Below are 22,166 nucleotides of genomic sequence, written 5' to 3'. Positions count from 1 at the left end.
ATTATTCAATCAGCATTACAACAAGTTAACAAAATATTAAAAAGTAGTGATTTATTATAGGCAAGATGTTGTATGGTATTAAACATAAAGTTAATGATTGTAAAAAAAGACTTCTACAAAGAAATAAAGAACATTTCAAAATAAAACTAACATTATACTGTATAATTAAGTATTAACACTTAACATTACTCAGGGTTGCCACACACTCACGGAATTCAGGGAAACTTAGGGAGTTTTGATTCTTTTTAAAAGCTCAGGGAATCTCAGGGCAGTTTTGGTTTTTTCTAAAAATTTCAGGGAAATTTTAAGATTTAAAAAAAAATATCATGAAAATGGTTTTTTTTAGATCTAGAATGAGATTTAGTTGAACCAGTTTCAATATGTTGTTCAAAAAAAATAATTTATTTATTTTTAAGTGCTTATTTAGAAATTTTTAGCCTTGCGGCTAGTTCTTCAACATTCTTAGAATTTACATTGTAATTTTTTTTTAAATAATAAAATTTTCAAGGATTTGAAAAAAAAACTCAGGGAAGTTTAAGGTTTCTCAGGGGATTTTCTGGTCACTCAGGGAAGATTTTTTGACTCAAAAAGTGGGAACCCTGATTACTGCAAAATGACTATTACTTTAAAGAAAATTTAGTATAAAAAAACTGTCACATGATTGATAAAATCAAATGGACTATCAGTTTGAAATAATTAGGTAAACATAATACTCTTAAAGATTTAAGAAACTATCATTCAACTTTCTGTAAAAGACATCTGTTCTACTAAAAAATCTATTTGGATATGTTTTCTTAGTAAAAAAGATCTTTTATTAGAAACATTCCATTCCCCTTCAATTTTAAAATCAAAAATAGAATCTATATGAAAGTTCAGCAAATCATGTTTAGGTGGGTGGTTACAATTCAAATTATTTCCATCTCGAACTCTCATGATCTGGTCCATCTGGTAAGTCCCATCATCATTTTTACCTTCACAAGTAGCAATATACCATGTGTCTGATAATCCTTCACTAATTAATATGGCATAATAATGCTCTACCAAGTATCTTTATTTTTTTCTTTCTGTATATTGAGGGAAGAAGCCCTTACAGTTAATGCTGCATCAGCGTTTGTTGGTAATAAACACTGAGACTGAGAGCACTCATCATCTTCTGCAACAAGAGCACATAAGTTTAAGAGTCTTTCCTTATGGGTATTACCATTTACTTGATCTAAATTTTACATCAAATTTTCAGAAAAAAATCATTAAATAGTTTAAAAGAAGATACATGTTAAATATAAGATATTAATTAAAAAAATTAAAGTTAAAACTTTAACACTTATATTAAGGCCATAGGGGGGAGTAAGCCATGTTTTTTACAAGTTGATCTTATTTTATAGAGTTTTTACTAATCTTCAACTTGATTTTTACTTTTTAAAAAATTTAAATTATTTTTTGAGATATGACACGCCAAAGTTGGGCCGTATAATAGGTTCCCTATGGGAAGGGTAAACTAAACAGCAAAAAATGACTATTTAATTTAAAATCTATGTTCTCCTACACCTTTTTAAGCAATCTTCTTCAAACTTTCACAGTCTAATCTTTATACAATAACAAATAACGGTACCTTTAACTTTATAAATTTAATGTAAAATAATTTTTTTTTGAAATAAAAGACTTTTTTTTTAATTTTGGCATTCAATTTATATTTTTATCATAAGTAACGTTTTTTTCTTATTATATAAGGAACATTTCCTGAAAATTTGAAGAAGGTTGCTTGAAAAACGAAGGAGGAGATATATTTTTAGTGACTTATAAAATTTCTGAGAAAATTGACCTAAAAAAAATTGCATTCCATACATTTGTATTGGAAACTTTTTACATAAATTAAAATATCTCAAAAGTTAAATGTATTTTTAAATTCTATAAAAACTGGCTTGTAGTTTGTACTTAAAGCTTTCATACAAAAGCCTAAGTTAATTTTTGTAAAAAAAAAAGTGTTGGACCCCCCTATGGCCTTAAACGAATTGTTTGATTACTGGTGGTGGACTAGCTGAAAAAAATGTTCAAAAATGAAGGAAAAGATATAATTTTAGTGAAAAAGTATTTTGTTTGCTGTTTTGATTTAGAAGAGTTATAGAAAATTTGTTTGCTGTACAAATTTTAATAAAACATTGATACATAATCTTAAATCGCATAATGAAACTTGTTTGATAATATTTTTAGTTTTACTGGTTATTTTTCAAGTTAATTTTACTGGTTACATGAATGTTTAAAAATTATATGTACTAGGTATTGTTTTTATAACCAACTTAAATTTTCTGTTTCAAAAGTTTTTAGTTAAACAATTTTTCTAAATTTATTTCTTTGGAAAAAAGTCTAGTTTGACCAAGCAAAATTTATAACATATTTTCTTTTGAGTTTAGTATCTGCTATAAATTTATATATTATGATTATTTTCTTAGATAAATAAGGTAAGCTGTTTATTAAAATTACCAGGATTCATTATCAATTAATTTTTTATGCTTATTAATTAACTATAAAATAACAGTAATTGTGTATACCTTTAGTATGGAAAAGTATGCAACTTATAGTTTATTATCACGGTCAAAGTATAAACTAATGATTGTTAGACAGTATGTTAGTCTAGTTAAACTTAGTTTTTTAAACAGCACATATAATATAATGAGTTCTACTGGAGCTGGAAAAAGTGTTAAAAGAAAAAGAAGATCATCATTGGTTAGTAATTATAGTGTCAAATATTAGTTGTTATGTAGTTTATTAATTCTTGAAAAATAACTAGTTAACATAAACTCTTGTAACAGTATTAAGGATTAGGTACTTGAAAAGTATTTAAAACTGGTATAACTGTTCAAAATATAGGTTTAATTGTTTGCTAACAAAAGATCCTAGTGAAATAACTTCACTGGAATATAAATAAAAACAAATTCTACAGTAATCTTCCTTTATTGTACCAACATATGTTTCTGTGTGTTAACAAATCAATACACTTCAACTGAGTTCTGTAAAAAAATAATTACTGTAATGAAAGAATAGAAGCATAAAATAAAGTTATAAATATAGAAGCATAGAAATAAATAAAATAGAAGCATAGAATAAATAATAGTTAATAATACGTAAAATACTTAATATTAAATCCGACTGTTTTAAAAACTATATAATAACAGTCGGATTTAATATTAAGTATTTTACCTATTATTAACTATTATCTGTAGTAATTTTTTTATTTTAATAAAAAACATGTATACACCCACTTTATTCTATGCTTTTAAACTGGTATATATATATTTTTTTAAATTGTATATACTTGAAATAATTTTACAAAAACTCTGAAAAAAAAAATATTAAAACTGTTAAACTTTCTCTTCAAATAAGATTTTTTTTCCAGTATATTAACAAACAATTTAAACATTATCATAATTATATGCCCTTTTGTTGTTTTAATTTTCATGTAAACATTAAGATTTTTAAAATTCTAAAGTCACATAACTTAAATGACTAAAATACTGATGTATCAGTTTTTATCTATCTACCCGAAAGTACACTATTAAAGCTACTGTTTCAAAGTTTAATTCATATTCTTACTCATAAAAATATGTTTTTGTTGCACCTACCATATTTTAAACTCATGCAAATAAGGTAAAATTTAGTAAATTAAAGATATTCTAAGATATATCTGAAATATTTTTTAAAATTTAACAAAGTCTAAGAATCACATTTATGTTTTAAAATTTTAACTTTTCTTTTTAAAGTACTTTTAATGGCTTACTATCAAGAGAACTAGATGGAATTTTACAAAATTAAGTAATTTTCTTATTGGAGATAAATTCTTTTAAAAAAATAATAAAACTTAATTTTAGGTGCTCGATAAAAATAAAGGATTTTCCAGAAAGCGGGTTAGCTGGGCACCAGAAGACAACATAAACCAAGTCAAGTGAGCAAATTGCATTTTTTTTTTGTAAACTGGTAAACTATCTACTTAGTTACGTTTGACAAAACTCTCTTGTATAAATAAAATAAAAATGGAACTAAAAATTATAATTTCACCTTATTATTATCATTCAGTAGTTTTTTTTTTGTAAATTACAAGCTTAAGAAATAACAAAATTTATATACATCACAGACCATAAAATAAAATGATAAAGCATTAATTTTTGTTAAAGTCCTTAAAATTAAGGAAATTACTTTTTATACAATTTGGTTTTATTTTTTCAAAGCTTTTATAATCTGAAAGTTGCTTTTTCATTTATGTTGTTTAGTTGCTCAAGTTAATTGTTAATGATTATAATTTTAGAAAGTTGTAAGCATCTAAAAAATTAATGTGTGACTGCATGACTTTGTGTAATTTTGCACATGGTGCTGTATAGTTTGGTATAGCAACTAAATTGCTTTCAAAAGTTCTTAAAACATTAATATATTTGATCTATTGTACCTCTCAAAGCAGAAATAAGTTAAGATTTTTAAAACTTTTTTTTTTATTCAGATTTTATGATGGTGTTTCTTATATAAAAAAGACAAAACTTCACTAAGATAGTAATATCCAAACGGTCACTACTAGTTTTATTATTAAACAAGACCTGTTTTACAATTTTCAAAATAATATGCTTAGAATTTTCTGTTATGTTTTAAGTATGAGTGCTAATGGGCCAGAAAATTGTTTAAATTTCAGCATTTTTTACTCACAAGAAAATATAAAACACTTTAAAATAGTTTCGTAATGAAAGTAGGTAGTTTTTATATATAACTTTTAGATAAACCTTTTTGTTTTGTTCCAAAAAAAACTTTGTTTGCATTTGGTAACACAACTTAAAAGCATTTGGTAACACAACTTAAAACTAGTAGTAATTTGTTGTTAACATTTATTGATATAACACGGCTTAAGTATCAAAGCACATAATTAACTGTCGACTGCAAACTATTAGTAGTAATTTTTTTTATTATAAAATTTATCTAATATTGTAACCCTAGACTTTATCAAGAATAAGCTTCAACTGAATAAAAAATCCTTCTAGAACTAAAGCTATCAGACTTTTTTTTACTTTTTTTGTTCAAAGACAAAAAACTGTGAAGGGTTGTTTTGACTAATTTTTACTACTTAAATTTGTTACGTTGACAGCTTTAACTTAAATCTCCTATGAATTAAAAACAAGTGTTGTGTAAATAGCTTTATGTTGTAGCTTTATGTTTTAGTTTGTTAAAATACTTTAATTAAAAAGCATAAACACCCATAAGCAGAACTGTATCTATTGTTTGGTTTCGTGATGCGTTATATTTACTAAGCATTTGCAGTAATTCAGAACACTAAATATATTAAAAACTCAATTTGCTTCTACTAGAACAAAATTTAATTTGAAATTTAAAAAATGTCTTCTTTTGTGAATGTAGCAAAAGCATGTTTAATTGCTATTTTTATTTATTTGAAGTCTGATAACTAAAGTTCTAGAAAGAATTTTTATTCAGTTAAAGCATTTCTCTAATAGAATCTGGATCAAATTAAAAAAAAACAATTTTGAAAGGGTTTTAGAGTATATACTTTGTACTGTTCATAAACTAGGATTTTAGTTGTTAATGCAATGTCTGATAAAGTTACTTTTTTAAGGATTTTGTTTTGTTAGAATTTACATCCATCACAAAATAAGAGCTTTAAAGTTTAAAATTTATTTTAAAATATCACAGCTTATATCTAGTTTAATTGTAAAATTTATTTTTATTGTTTAGATTAATCTATTTTGAAAAAACTATATTACAAACTAAAAAAATAATCTCTAAATTTAAATTTTTTAATTAAATTTTTAATTTTCAGAGTATTTACTCTCAGCAATTCCTCAGAAAATCTTTCAGGTAAATTAGTAGTTATTTTCAATTTTAAACTAAGATTCTTTGGATTTATTTCACATTTAAAAGTTTTGGTAGTTTAAAAATTTCTTATTTTAAAGAATGTTTAGTAGATTTGAATAAAACTTTAAGTTGATTTGAATAGTGTTTCGAATTTTTCTAATGAAATTTTTTTTTGTATGACGAACCAAAAGTAATATATCTTGATTACGTGAAATTGAAATTGTTATAAATTTTTTACAAATTTCAAAAAACATTTATTAGCTGATTTCGAACTAGTTTCAATATAAACACTTTTACACTTTTAGCTCAAGATAACAACGGCCCTGCAGCTAAAACAATAAAACTAAATGAAACTGCCGAACCTACTAGAAACAATGAAACTGTGATTTTCAATAAAAATCCAGTAAGCTTTAATTTGATGATACTTTTCAACAAAAAATTTAATAAACTAATAATAAACCAAGAACTAATAATATAATTTTTTTTTAGCTTGTAAAATGGTTGTTGTTGTTTAGTAAAATCAATATTTTTCATCATTAGAATAGAAATTTTGAAATATTTATATTTTCAATAGAAATGTTAGTGTTTTTTCACTTGTGTTTTTGTGTTTGTTATTTGTAGGAAATAACAGGGTTGCCACACACTCAGGGAATCTCAGGGAATTTTCAAACTGTAGAAAATCTCAGGGAAACTCAGGAAATTTCAGGGAAATTCAGGGAATTTTGGCATTTCTTTTAACTCAGGGAAACTCAGGGAAGTTTTGATTTTTTCTCTAAATTTCAGGGAAGTTTTTGAAAATCTCAGGGAAATTTTTTTCTAGATCTAGAATGAGGTTTAGTTATTCCAGTTTCAATATTTTGTTCAAAAGTAGTAATTTTTATTATTTAAGTGGTTATTTAGAATTTTTTTTAGCCTTGCGGCTAGTTCTTCAATATTCTTAGTATTAACATTGTAGTTTTTTTAAGTTTAAAATTTATATTTACTTAAGTAAAATCAAACAGTTTAGAGAAATGAAAGTTTTTGTTAACTATTCATTGAAAAGTTCTAATAAATTTTTTATTTTTAGTTACTTATGTAGTTTAAAAAACACTTTATTGTACTATTAGTTCTTATTTTTTAAATAATAAAGTTATTTGTTATTTGTTTACAACTACTTGTTTTCAGTAAAAAAAATTAAAATGAATACAGATTAGTGTTGTATTACTTTTGTTAAAAAAATAGAGGTTAAATTTTTGTTTATAAATAATAATTTCAAAAGTAGTAGCAGTAATGGTAATTAATTTTTTAGTGTGAATGTTTTAATATACTTCACAACTTTTTTGCAGATTTAATTAAAAAGCTTTTTTAAGTATTATGAGTAAAGTACAGTTTAAAACCTTGTTTAATTTTTTTTTAAGATTTGAAAAATACTCAGGGAAACTCAGGGAAATTTAAGGTAACTCAGGGAAATTTTTGGTCACTCAGGGAAGATTTTTTGGCTCAAAGAGTGGCAACCCTGAAATAAGTTATATTTTTTTTGAAGTTATTTGACAAGTAAGCAACAACCTTTGATACATAGCGACAAATTAAGTTGTATAAATTTATTTGCGACATATGTTATATATATAAAATACTTTTGTTCGGTTTTTTAATAAAATAAATGTCTTTTTATACCTTTTTAAATCTTGCTTGACATACAAAATTATGTATATATAGTTTTATAGTTCATTTTAATAATTATAAAAGACTATTATCGTTGGTTATTGTTTTTAAGCACTAAGAAAATTATTTCTACAATAAAAAAATCTTGTTTTATTTCATTTTTGATAATGACTCTTCTAAAAAGCACATAAGTATTAATAAAAATTTCGTAGACGACTTTTTGTAGTTTTCCATAAATTGTTAACAAATTAATTTACCTAAAGTATTAGAAATTAAAAACAATTAAAAAGCTTATGAACTGTTTTAATTTAATTTTTATAATTTTTTAACAGCAACCATCTTATATAAATTTTGAATAAAACTTATGTTTTGAATTTTACGAAAAGCTTAACAAAATGTTAGATAAATTCATTTTCATGCTGTAGATATCAAACTTGAAAATTTACTATTTCAATGTTTTACAAAATACCTGCTAACTTACCTAAAAAATTAAAATCTGTAAAACAATGTGACTAAAATTTACATTAAAAAATGCTATAAATAATGTTTATTAGTCAAGTAGATTGTATTTGTTTAAAAATGTTGGTGTCTGTATTTTTTTAACCTATAATCTTTTGAGAAAAAGTTATGAAAAATAGTTGGAAAATACTTAAAGAGTTATTTTTGTAAATTTTATAATGAAAAAAAAGCTTAATATTTCTATATAATAAATTCTTTAAAGTAGTTCAATATTTAGTTTTAAAATAAGTGTTCCTTAAGTTGAAATTTACTTATGAATTTATTCTAAATACAATTATGATTAAATAATTACATTGTGTTAAAATATGTTTGGTTATCAATCGGTTTTTATCGTTATTTAACTTTAATGCCAATACTATAGTTCCATACCTAAAAATAATAACCACTAAGTTTTACTTATTTTAAAGCAATTAATTAGTTTAAATACATCTAACTGATTCTTTTATTATGACAGCCAACCGATTATTAAATTTTGATTTTTTGTTAAAATTATTTTGACTCCATATTTATTTAACTGATAAAGAAAATACTTTTATCGTTATACTCTTTTTGTAATGATGTTGAACGTATAATCTTGTACGAGCGTTTTCATTTGGTATGATAGCACTGACTGCTACGTTGAAGTAGAAAACAAATATCTATTAAATAAACTCTTTGTGAATAAATGTAACATTTTATTTTAAACTTTAATTTTAAACTTTAACACATATTACTGTTTTAATGTTTAGAAGTGTGCAAATATAAAAGTTATGTTGATAACTAGACAGATGCAACATTTTTAACAGAACGCTGAAATGACTCACCAACTTCAAGACGAATCGATGGACATCACCTACGTGAACGAGATCACACTAACTTCAAACTTCAAATCCGGCATTGACTACAACGATGACAAAAACAAGTCGTCAGACGGAATGGACATGACGTGCAACTTGACATCCAACTTGAACTTTCTCGACGAAACCGGCACTTCGGTCGAATCCGCCCAGCTTCAAAACTGCGGTGTGAAACATCAGGAAAAGCTGGACCTCACAGCAAATTTGAACGACACTGAGTTTTTCAACATGTTCACGACGACAGAGCCGCTGGTGAAAAACGCGAAAAGTGGTGTGCAATCAACCGTAACTAAAAACAAGGCGCTGATGAAGAAGAAGCATGATGATATGGATGCAAGTTTGACTCTTAAAGCTTGCCATGATATAAACAATACTGTTGATAATGACAAAACAAGGTCGTTAAATCTTGATGCCAGTCAAAGAGTGAAAGTGAGTAAAAAGCAGCAAGACACGAACAAAAGCCTCTCAGAGCTGGCAGAGAAAGTATCACCTGCAAAGTGTATTGATCAGCCAAATAATATCAGTAAAAGCTTTGCCGCAACCAAAAAAACAAAAAGTAATGATGAGCTCACGCCCAAAGGTGGTTTTAATCAAGATGATCTTGATAAGACTGATGTGAACAACGTTTCAAAAAGCTCAACAGTCAGGAGGTCTTCACGCAGTTCTAAGAAAAAAGAAAGTGTCCCCATAGCAGTAAAAAGTTCACATTCGAGATCCTTGGAAAAGACGGTTGAAGATTTAGACAGATCAAATTCAACGGATTTTAAAACTACAACATCAAGAAAGACTATGGATTTTACATGCGCCCCAACTGCAAATACTACCATATCTAATAATTTAACAGATTTCAAAACTACAACGTCTAGAAAAACTATAAATTTTACATGTCTACCAACTACTACAACCGAAGCTAAACATCAAAAAAACGAAGATGATGTTGAAGTAGTGTTAACCATAGATGAAAGTTTGAACACTGTTAAATCTAGACCTGTTACGAATAGTGCCTCTGATAATAGTAATGACAATTTACTAAAAGTTGATGTTGTTCAAGCGACTGTGGTAAATAAAAAGCACAAAAAACAAATCAAAAACATGAACATTTCTAGTCAGGCGATAAAAGACCAGGACAGTAATCTTGATAAAACTAATTTAAGTAATGCTTCAAAAAGTTCAAGGGTTTTGAGATCTTCATTGAGTTCTGGTAAAAAAGATAAGAGTTATAAGAAAAAACCAAAAGAAAGTCCAAAACCGTTAGAGAAGACAGTTGTAGAAGCTAACAAAAGTTCCAACTCAACAAGCAACAAGACATCGTTGTCCAGCAAAACCATGGATTTTACTTGCTATCCTTCTACATCAGCCATGGAAGTTGACAAGCCTAAACTTGACCAAAATGCTGAAACGGAGTTGAACTTTTTGGAAGACGTTGTCGGCGTTCTCTCTGAAGAAAAAAGCATTTCGGATAATTACAATGACAATGGTTTTAAGAACTGTACTTCAGAAAATAATGACTCAGCGAATACAGTGGTACCAGCTGTCAGTAGTAAGTTACACAGCCCAGCAGTGAATTCATCAGCTATAAACGCTTCTGATAAAGTTCTTCTAGCCAAAAAAACTTCACAGGGCAAAAGTGTGTCCAAAAGCTTGAATTTAAAGGATGAAGAAAAAATGTCTACTGAAAGCTCCTTAAACAAAAGTGGTGCAAGTCGTGGTGAAAATTTAGAAAATTCTCAAGTTCGTGCTCAGTCAGAAGCTAACTTTGAGCAAACAAGTGTTTTAGAAAAAACGTGTATAAAGAATACTAGAAATATAAGTTTAAAGGCAGAAAGCATAAATAAAACACAAGAACCAGATAGAAGCCTGAATATAAAGTCCAACACAACAACTCCTGTCGTTGAAAAATCTCAATCAGAAGATAATTTAACCCAAAAAAGTCTTACAGAAAAAGCAGAGGTGAACACCAGCAAAGACAAAAGCTTCCAGCACACTGACAAGGAAAAAAGCGTATTCATAATGTCCAGTACCATGATGCCAGTTAATGAGGCCACAGTCAGCATGGAACAGTCGCTCAACATCTCGGAAATTGTGGCGCCCATGAGCAAGGAAAACACTTTGACGAATTCGAAGCTATTTGTGAACAACTCAATGGATTGTTCAGCTGAAAACAGAACTTTGGAACCTTCTTCCAACAATAGTAAGCCACTTATAGTAGAAGCTGAGAAGTCAGTTAATTTAGAGCCACAAAACAATGTGAAGTCAATGGAGTGCTCAGCTGAAAACAAAACTTTAGAATTTAGACCTTCCGACAATGAGCAACATTCAGTAGATGAAGAGAATCAAACAAAATTAGAGTCACAAAATAGTGTGAAACTTCAAACAGAAAATTTAGAATCAGTGGAGTCTGGATCACAAAAAAGCATTAGAGCTGTAAACTGCCCAGAAGCTAGTATTTGCAAAAACCAAGGGCAACAAAGTATGGTTTCAAGGTTTGTTGAAAGTTTTTATATGTATAACACTTTATTGCAAGTCACTAAAACTAATTTGTGCACACTAGGTGGTAGTTTAGTAAAACTTTTTTTATACGAAGTATAATTTTTTATGGTTTTAGTATCTTTAACACAAAATATGTTATAAGTTTCTATGAACTATCAAAAGAACGCTTTTTATAGTGACATAATATAAAATATTTTATTTTTAGAAAATTTTTACTTTACATAAAAAATTATTCATTTAATAATCATGTAAAAACGATTTTAAGATTTAAATATACTTTACAGTTGTGGACTGTTAGCGGACAATTCAAAGTTTTTTTCAATTGAGGTTGATGACACAGTAGTTGAAAATGATGAGGTTGAAATGAAGCAAGATACACCACAAGTTATTTTGTCTATATATATTTATTATATATTTAATATTATAATCTTGTTATTAATAAAAAATAGTAGCAATATTTTCGCTATATTTGGCAAAGCTGAACATTTATCTAACAATAATCACTAGACCACTCTGATTTTCTAGTGCCTATAAAATTTTAGAAAGTTTTTATTTTTACAATAAAAACTAAGTTGATTTAAAAGTTTGATGTCATATTTAAACTTTAAGTAAATGGTGTTTTAGAATCATATTTTGGATAAATGAAGATTTTCAAAGTTTTAATAGTCTTTAAAAACTAGATCATGGGTATGAATTTTTTAAAGATTATAAGTTAAGTTATTTTAACAAGTTTTCTGACCTGTTTCACATAATTTTTTTCTTTCAGAACACTTCAAAAGTAAACGTGTCAAACGAAAAACCTTCTAATGTATATGACATAATAGACAGTTTGAAGCAGAAAATCGCACTGGCTAATTCTGTTTGCCCTCAGCCCAAACTTCTGTGTGCTGAACTCAACAAGAAGCTTGAAAACTGTGAGTTTATTTAAAACCATTATATTAATTTTTTTTTTTCATTTTATTTTTTTGATTTTGGAGGTAGTATTGTTTAACATTTTCTTTTATTTTATAATACTAAAAAAAGGTATATACTAGGGTGGTAGTTTAACCTAGAATACTGTATAAGCTGGAATTTTGAACAAAGATCATTAAAAAAACTTGAACTTTGAATAATTTATTTTAAAAACTTTGAAATTCCAAGAATTTCTGACTAAATTTATTAAAGTTGATTAAATTGTTATTTATATTTGTGAGTTAAGACTTCAATAATAAGATGAGTAAACATAAACACCTATCTTTAAACAGAAACATGCATTTTTCATAATAAAAATATTTAAGATTACCAAATACTTTTTTTTCTCATAATTTACATCTTTACAAAAGTTTAATTGTTTAATTTGATATTGCAATGAGCCAAAATGTTTTATCAAATAAAGAATTAGTGCATTATTATTTCAAAAATTTTAAAAACCAATGATAATACACTTTGGGAAACTCTGATCTAGTGAGCCTCTTTTTGTTATTAATTAAACAGAAATTTTAGCATTAACTTTCAGTTGTAACTAGTTATTAAGACTATTTATGTTCATCAGTAATATGGCTTCAAAACAATCTTATGGCAAGGAATTATAATTACCTAGTTTAAAATAATAATACTGTTTGCAATCGAATAAAAAACTTCTGAAGTAAAAATACAATATATTTGCAGTAATTTACGTTGAAGAAAAAAAATCTTAATTTTAATCATCTACTAAACTTGTACTTTTGGTAAAAGGCCTGGAATAAAATCAAAAATCCTGAAATAATATTTCAAAAATCCAGTTGCCAACCTGATATATGCGCTGTGTAGTAGCATTGACTTGATATTTTATGTTTTTAAATTAGAAATAGTAAAAACTAGGCTGAATTATTTTTTGTTTATTTGGTAAGCAAAAACTTATTTTTTAATTATTTTAGTACAATTTAGTTGCTATCACCTGTACTATAACGCAAGTTTTTAGCGTCATATGTAATTTTTAGTTTCGTTAAAAACATTTTTCGATTCCAGCATTCTCTGAGCACAATCTTTTTTTATTTTTGTATATACGGATGTATGATAATATCTGCATATATATTTTTTTCTTTATGCCTTTTGTGATTTAGTGACTATTAAAGTATTGCTGTATACTCTTTAGTCATCAATAAAAAATAGACTCTTTCATATCGTTACCATAATTTTAAAAAGTATCAACCTAAGCTTTGCTAAGTTTTTTTATGATAAGGTAGAGTTTTCATGACACATACTATTTGTCCAGTTTATTTTAACTTATGCATATGGCTTAGAACCCTAACAACTTTGGTGAAATTTCTTGTAAAAAATTAAAAATTTCTTAAACTATAAACCTTTTTTCTATTTGTTTATTTACTGATTTAAATATTAATAAACTTAATTCTAGTTTACTGAGTTTTTGATAATTTATAAAAAAAAAAAGTTATTATGACTTTGTAATATTAATAAATCTTTATAACTATAATAAATTTTTAATAATATTTTTAATTCTATTAGGAATTATTGCTTGTGACTGGCAGGTCAAAATATAATACATATAAAACCATTTTTACTAAAATGAAGTTGAAAAAAAAATTAAGTTCAAGCAGATATTGACTATTTGCTAAACTTTATTTTAGTAAAACTAGTTTTATATGTATTATATTTTGGCCTGCCAGTCACAAGCAATAATTCCTAACAGAATTTAAAATATTATCAAAAATTTATTATAGTTGTAAAGATTTATTAATATTACTTAGGTTCTTTTTTTTTGAAGTTAATCTTTATCAGTAGAAACATTTAAAATAAATACTAATACTTCAATTTCTTGATCAATTATCATAATTAAGCATATACATATATATATATATATATATATAGAAAATAATATGGTTAAATAAACTTAAACACTTCCAACAGAGCCCACTTGAAGGGATTTTAAATAATTTATTTAGAAAAAAAATTATAAACTTACCCATTTACAATTAGAATACTACTTTAAGTGATGTTACATACAATAACTTTTTACTGTAGTCCCAATTCAAAACTGAATTATTTTATTTTTCAGATAATAGAACTCTTCAAGATCAGTTGTCCAAATATTCACCTCTTGAAGAAATAAAAACCAAAATTGAACAGTTGCAGTCTTACACTGAAAATAAAAAAAGTTAGTGTTTTACTTATTGAAGAATGAACGCAAAAGTATTACTTTGGTTTTAAAGTTTACTAAAATAATATAAACAATTATGTGTAAAGTAAAGCAAAATGAAATGTTAAGTTTTTATCTTTTTGTTTTCAACCATCTTTATAAATTTTTTACTAACCAATAAAAGCAATTTGTAATAAAATATTGAAACAATTTTAGCATAATATTTAATTAATATTAAAACAGCATGCATATTTTTAAGTCTAAAAATCTATTCTAAGCAATATTACAAATTTATTTGAATATTTTGGTATTGAGCACATTACGCTTTCACAAGTAACTTCAGGTTAATGGTTTATACGACTAGCAAAATTCCTTATGCCTAATGTATTGTATAGACTGTTATAATTAATTTAATGACTCATTATATTTTTAAAATCTGAATTAAAGTAAACGGCTATTAGTAATCAGTATCAATTAAACCAAAGGACTGTTAGCTTTTTACAACTCATTTAGATTGCTTTTATGAAGTAAGTTTTAATTTGGTTTTGCCTCTGTGTTTTTTATACGCTATAAAATACTATTTTACTTTTTTAAATATCAATAAAAATTTTTATATAGATTTCATAAAAAATATTTTTTCAAATAAATTGCATACTTCCTTTATATTTTTGTAAGCAAAGGTGCTTCAAAAATTTAATAACTTTTTTACACGTTTTAGTTTATCAATATCTTATATTTTATAAGATGTTAATTTCAATTAAAATAGTTGATATGTTGTCAGTTCTTGGCATAATGTTTTAAATGATCTTCAAAACATTCTCAGACATTCTGATTATGACTTCTTTTAAACTCGTTATCAATTTATTCTTTAATTATTTTAAACTCTAAGCTTTGTTTTTGAGTTAAAGACTTATCTAAAACAATAGAAAGTAATTATAAAAGTACCATAAGATATACAAGACACACATATTCAATAAAACTAAATATATTATGAGCAATGCTCATCATTAGAGTACAAAGCTAACCAGAGATACAAACGTATGTAGTAACCAAGTAAACAAAAGAGCAATAACTGTATGATTATTTGGTTACTTTATAAGTTTGTAAAATCTTATCTCTTGTTTGTTTTGTACTCTACTGATGATAATTGCTCGAAATATATTTAGTTTTATTGAATATTTGTATCTCGTCTATCTTATTGTATAATAACTAGTTACTTATACTCAAATAAATATATAACTAAATACCTTTTTAAAATTCAAAAATATTCATTAGTTATTTGTTGACCCTTCAATGTTTTTTACTATAAATAAAAAATAAAACATTTAAATGATTTTTGAAACAAAGTATAGAGATATGTTTTTGCTGTTTTATTTAAAAAAAAATAATTGTAAACAATAGTCTACCGCTAAATATGAGCATATATTCAATATTGTTTTAATTTTTTTGTTTCAGAATACGATAATTACATGGAATTAAAGGAAAAATACTTGACGGCTATAGAAGAAAATTTAGAACAGATGAAAAATAGTATGAAAGAAAAACCAGTCCACAAGAAACCTTCTCTCGCCAATTACAATAAAAACAAGTTTGTCTTTAATTGCATAAAGTTTTTAAGTATATATATTAAAGTGTTTTATATTAAAGAGTTAAATTTTAACATTAAATTTGTAACAAACGTTTCTCTGTAAAGATGGTATACTATCAAAATCCACCCGCGTTCAAAATCAACCCGACTTTTTTATTTATTAATTTATTTTATTAGTTTTTTGCATTAAATTTATTTTTTATCTATTTTTCACCATCACTGTTACCCCTAACCCTCGATCGGTAAGCGGTTCTTGAATTTGACTGGGTGGATTTTGATCGCGGGTGGATTTTGATCGCGGGTGGATTTTGATCGCTGGTGGATTTTGAACGTGTCCTGTAAAGACACAGGTGAACCATCAAGCATAAAAAGATTCACAGGATTAGATACTTAAACAATCTTAAGTTTATGGATAAAGTTAATGTACATACATATTTATAACCTTTTCTTGTTGCTATCGAAGTGTATATGTTCAACTTACACTTTATTGGCGTATGTTTTCCTAAATTAGAACATTAAAATCATGTCGGTTTACTGATTCCTAGTAATTTCTTCCTTTTTTTTTCGTGACATAATATTTTTTTAATGCAGTACTGTTTTAATAGTTTTTCTTACGTCAATTTACCTTTATACGCTTAATTAAATGTTCTATAGAAAGTAGTTCAACTTCTCTATTTCAGATGTGGCAGCCCTTTGTAGACATCGTGTCGAATCTATTAGACATATACTTTTGCAGGTCGCTTTTGTAAAACTATACAAAAATTATTTCTCAATTTTTTTAAGCACCTAACTATGTAATAACTGCCAAACTATACTCTAAATTTATTTCACATCATATTTCTAGACTGTTGTTCAATTTTTTTATTCCAATTTGTTGTCACCGGCTATTTTTTTTTTTTGTAAAACGAAATTATTTAATTGAAAATTGATAAACAAGAAGTTTTTTATATAATTTATTATTAACTCGAACATAATTATAGTATAGATAGGTAATACACAAAAAAAATCGAAATTAACTTAACATGAATGATTTCAAGTTGTAAATTATTTAAATCCAGTTTCAGCCGTATCATATATTTTAAAAAAATCGGATTTGGCTTGTTAGCTGTTGTAATTTTAGTTATAAAAGAGTTTCAGCCCGAAAAAAACACTGGATCACCGTAGTTGTACTTAGCTTATATCAATAAACAATCATTAAGAAGTATCAACATTTAAAAATAAAATAATAAAAAGAGAAAAATTTTAACGCTTTCTCAACTAAGTAACATTAAACTTACTGAGCTAAGTTTATTATTGACTAAAACAAGTTTAAATATTGGTGAATAACCAAAGTTTTTATAAGATGTTCACATTTATTTTAACTCAAAAATAAATCAGTTGAAAAGTTTTTGTTTACTTATGTAATTTTGTAATTTGATACAAGTAAATGTCCAATTTGGCAATTCATTATAAAATATAAATCTAACAACTTTATGAACATTTTTTGAAATGTTTTATTTATCAATTTTTTTGTTAAAATTACTCTGATAGAATCAAAGTGAAGCTATTAGCACATGTGTCTTGTTGCTCCAGAGAGGCACCAATACATGCCATTTCAGGCCCTCTGATAGCTTGATTATAGGAGCCTGCCAATGTCCAAAGTGTTAATTCAACTTCAAGTGAAATCAAATAGTTTGACATTTACTCTAATTTATGGAAGCTTTTTTTGGTTTTCTGTACTTTATTATCATTTTTCGTTTTTTTTTTAAGTTTTTATAACAAAATCAAGAAGTTCCTCCGTGAAACTTTCTTCAAATCGTCTTGAAACGCGTAGAGTATATTTTTGTGATGATTGCAAGATATAAAAAATTTGCAGCTAAAAATTTAAAAATTGAATTTTGAAGGTCACATAATATTTACATAGGATTTTTTTTTAGAAAAATTTAAAGTGCGCCATGGTGGTAAGAGCTATGAAGCTAATACTTTTTGTGCTGTCTATTTATGTGAAAAACCACATACAAAAATAACCTAAGTAAAGTAACAAAATCTTATTTTTGAGGGACAACAGATTGTACACTACATTATAACCTTATAAGCTTACTATTTATGTAACCCACATTACTATGTCGGTTATACAACTAAATATTTTGAGAAAAATTTCTATAGTTAGAATCTTGAAACTCACTCCTAAAATCATTGATGTCTTTAACAATGGTCTTTTTACAACCTCAACATAACTTCAAAATTAAAACAATTAATCAATTTTTGTCTTTCTGTTGTTCACAAATTTCTTATACATTACAATCTCCTACTATGATTAAAGTTATAAGTTTACAGTCTTTTAACAACGTAACCACTGCAAATGTCTAAATAGACTTTTTAAATATAAAAATTAAAAACATACATTAATTAAAGGATTAAAAGTGCTTATATTGTGCTCACATAAAATTCTTATCAGTTCCAATAATACCTTGAATACTTATTTTGATAGACTTTTATAACTCCGCAGGTACCAGTTGTACTGTGTGGAGGAACGAACGCCGGCGAAGTGGGTTTATTCTTACATGCGATTTTCTCTATACTTTGTAGCGGATTTCAGCGTGGACAACCACATCACTTACGTGAAAAATTACAAACTGGAAAGCAGAGTAGACAGTAGTTAGTGGTGTTTTTGTAGTTTGTAAACAATAAAACAATACTGTATTTTGTAAATGAAGTTATATTTTTAGTGAAGCACAATGCTAAATTTGATATAAGTGCAGTTTGCAAAAACTAGTGTGTTAGATACAAGTTTTTTTTTTAATGAACTTTTAGGTGTTTTACAGCCCACTATAAAATGCTATTTAATTTTCTGTTCTATTTACAATTTAGAGGCAGATGAAAAGCAATTTATATTGTAAAAAATTAAATAATAATAGAAATTTGTAGCTTTAAGATTCTACTGAAGTTTAGTGGCATAAGTAAAGTTTTAAACTATTAATATCAAAGAGACCTTTTAAGACTTTACAATATTTACCTTTTTACCATTTAAAATGTTTACTGAAGAAAAATTTTAATAATTTTTAAAATAGTATTATGTCCAAATTACGTTGAAGAATTTAAATATTTAATAATAGATAAAAGCTAATAAAACTGTAGTGTTTGGTTGCTTTAGGTAGAATAAATTCATAAGATATGATTCGTGGTTTAGTTCCTAATTATTATTCATAATAAATGAAAGTTTTAATTCGTTAAAAAATTCACAGTTTTCTTTCATTTTGTAAAGTTTGTTATTTAAATGCAAACTGTAATTAATTCACAGACAAATGCGTACCGAAAAGTTCGCAGAATATGTACAAGTTTGTCCACAATTTAATAAAAACAAACGTTGATTTGACAATACCCAAGTATGCGGTCACACAACGAGAAAAATTAAAGGTGATAATTATTTAAAATAACTCGGTTTTTTTTTAAATCAAAATATATGTATGAACTAATACTTTTTTTTCAAGAATTCAATTTTAGAATCTTCGTTTAAAAACAGCAAATAAAATTAGAAAAAAAAACTATTTTATAGTGCTGTCTTCCTTAGCTTATAGGTGTATGATTTTGATTGAAGTAACCTCATTTATAATTTCGATTTATAGTTTTGTGTTTAATAATATTAAACTCCAAATTACCAAGATTTGTTATTTAAGCTGAAAACGATGTTAAAAATACCAGGTGCAAAGTTTAATTTTCATTGAAAATTTGTTTACTCTTACTAATGTTCAAAAATATAAAAAAGTCTGAAACTTTGTCTGATATTTTTCAAGATAGTGTAATGTAAACCTTGTAAATAGCTTAGTTTTAATAAACCATCCAACATAGAAATTAGTCTTGTAATTTATGATAAAGATAGTGGCGGAAATAGATGTGAATGTATCGCGGGCAACTCTGCTGATCAGGTGCTTGGAACAACTGATGATGTTCTCCAGAGTGACTTTTCACAATGAACAAGAAGTGCTAATTTCTATGTTGAACGGAAAGTTTGTTTATCTAATATTCACTTGTGAAATTAATTTATTTAGTAATAAGAATTACATACTCATTCAACATAATTCAGAACTATAACTATATCATCTTTTATTTAATTATTTTTTCTTATGTTTACCTATGTAAGTGATTGAATTTAGTTTGAACAGTTATATTCCTTAATTTATTTGCAAGTAAAACTTAATTAGATTTTATTTAGAGATTTCTAGTTTAAACTTTTTATTTAAAGTTTTCAAATTATTTTATATAAATATTTTAGACTTTTAATAAAATACAACATAAACAGAGTTTTTTTTTATGCTAAATTTGAATGATAGTAAATCTTAATTTAATTAAAAGTTATGTTTACGAATAGGTATAATATTTCTAGTCTAGTACTTAAGTACAAATTCAAACGCAGTAATTTTTTCATCGACAAATTAAATGTAGATGAAAAATAGAATATACTTATTTTAGGTTATTGCTAAAGCTTGAATTTATCAAAACAAACAATGAAACCGGAATAAAATCTACAAATTTTAAACCCACGTCTGTTGTTATACTAAAAAATTCAACAAACAAAAAGTAAGTTTTACTTTTTAAGTTTCTTGTGTAAATTTATAACATAAAACTTTTGATGATTTTTTATTTAGCAGTCTATAAATATAAATAATACATTTTAGTTTTAAAACTAGTTTTTTAAAAACTAATTTAGTATAATTTTTTTAATATTTTGATATATTTTCAGAACTCCAACTTTATATGAACTTCTTCGATTGGAAAAATTTGAAAGTTCGACAAATCTCTTCGGTATTTGTGAATGTGTTAAAAATTTAAAACAAACAATTCTCCAAAATTAAAACATGTTTATTTTAGACACATTTTACTTTTATTTACATCTATCTTCTTTGACTGTTCTTTTTTGATTATTTTTATATCAATTTTATGTTTCTTTAGCATTTTTTTACTTTTGTAGCACAAACAGTTTTTAAACTTGTAATAATATTTAACTAAATTAAAACTGGTTACATTAAAATGTTTGTGTTTATTTTTTTTGTAGTAAATACAAAAAGCAATAAGTTATAAAACAGCCAACATTTTGTGTATTTTTTGGTTTCTAATAGAAAATCTTATTAAGTTGATCACTTTATGATACTGAATTGTTTTTTAAGCCTTATGTTTTATAAATAAGAATTTGTATATGTAAATAAAACATATTAGTAATAATCTATTTTGACATTTATTAAATTCTGCATTATTTGAACATTTTAAAGTATAAATTCATAAAACCTTGTTATTAAATAGTTTATCTGGCCATAAGTATATTATTGTGCATTTAAATTTAAAACGTTTAAGTTAACTACTGATGATTAAAATATTTTTAACAAAAAAAAAAGTTGTTTGGTATTTGGAAAATAAAATAAGACAAAAAAGTTTTACTACTAACTCAAATAACAAAGAGTTGATCGTGCCAATTCGATCATCAGACCACAAGCTTTCGGTAGACTGAGACCGGTTTCGTCCTTATTAGGACTCAACAGTCAGTCGAAACCGAAAAACTTCGGTCATTAATCTACAAACGATGTTTCATGCTTTCACATGAAGCAACCATTTGCTGGCAATGATCAGTGATGTCTGGTGATCGAATTGGCATGATCAACCCTTTGTTAAACTTGAGCTTGTCTCACGGCAAACGAAAGTCCAGGCTTCTGCTCTGCAGACTTTCGCCGATGTTTTTGTTGACTAACTAAAATATTTTCAAATATGAACTAAAAATGCAATGTCAGATTGTTTAACGAACGATTTTACATATCATGTATAATCTTTTAGTATTTAAACTTTTTTTTACCTTTTTTTCACTTTGTTACTTGATTGTCAATCGATATGTTTCTAACCCATAGAATTTACACTTAAAATGTTCTAAATTTAAACCTGAATGTTATAAGCGAAATTTTGATAAAATAGCACTTAAAAAAATTAGTAAAGAAGATTTAAAATTGTACTTAAATATCTTCAAAGTTTAATTATAACCAGTGAAATTAGGCCTGGGTTGAAAATTATGGCCTATGAGTAGGACCCGGCTCGCGACTTAGTTTTTAGCTATAAAAGTTGGTATTATAAGTAATTTTAGAAATACTTATAAGTATGAAAGAAATTTAGACTA

The 22,166-nt window shown here is 25.8% G+C and overlaps 1 protein-coding gene across 1 annotated transcript; it reads left to right on the top strand.

Annotated features, from left to right (window-relative positions):
* Nucleotides 1–2,658: 2,658 nt before the first annotated feature.
* On the top strand, nucleotides 2,659–21,250 carry LOC145838149 (uncharacterized). Its single transcript, XM_082945696.1, has 14 exons — nucleotides 2,659–2,721; nucleotides 3,864–3,937; nucleotides 5,807–5,844; nucleotides 6,147–6,244; nucleotides 8,787–11,320; nucleotides 11,612–11,711; nucleotides 12,094–12,241; nucleotides 14,362–14,460; nucleotides 15,898–16,030; nucleotides 18,519–18,667; nucleotides 19,311–19,426; nucleotides 19,886–20,016; nucleotides 20,480–20,587; nucleotides 20,751–21,250. The coding sequence occupies exons 1-14, from the start codon at nucleotides 2,668–2,670 to the stop codon at nucleotides 20,860–20,862; spliced, it is 3,894 nt and encodes a 1,297-aa protein (XP_082801822.1). The 5' UTR covers nucleotides 2,659–2,667; the 3' UTR covers nucleotides 20,863–21,250.
* The last annotated feature ends 916 nt before the right edge of the window (nucleotides 21,251–22,166 follow it).

This window comes from Thalia democratica, chromosome 6 (genome assembly GCF_965202585.1).
Source record: "Thalia democratica chromosome 6, ktThaDemo2.hap1.1, whole genome shotgun sequence".
Taxonomy (NCBI): domain Eukaryota; kingdom Metazoa; phylum Chordata; class Thaliacea; order Salpida; family Salpidae; genus Thalia; species Thalia democratica.
The sequence above is the reverse complement of the archived record's forward strand: the minus strand, read 5'-3'. Positions and strand labels throughout refer to the sequence as shown.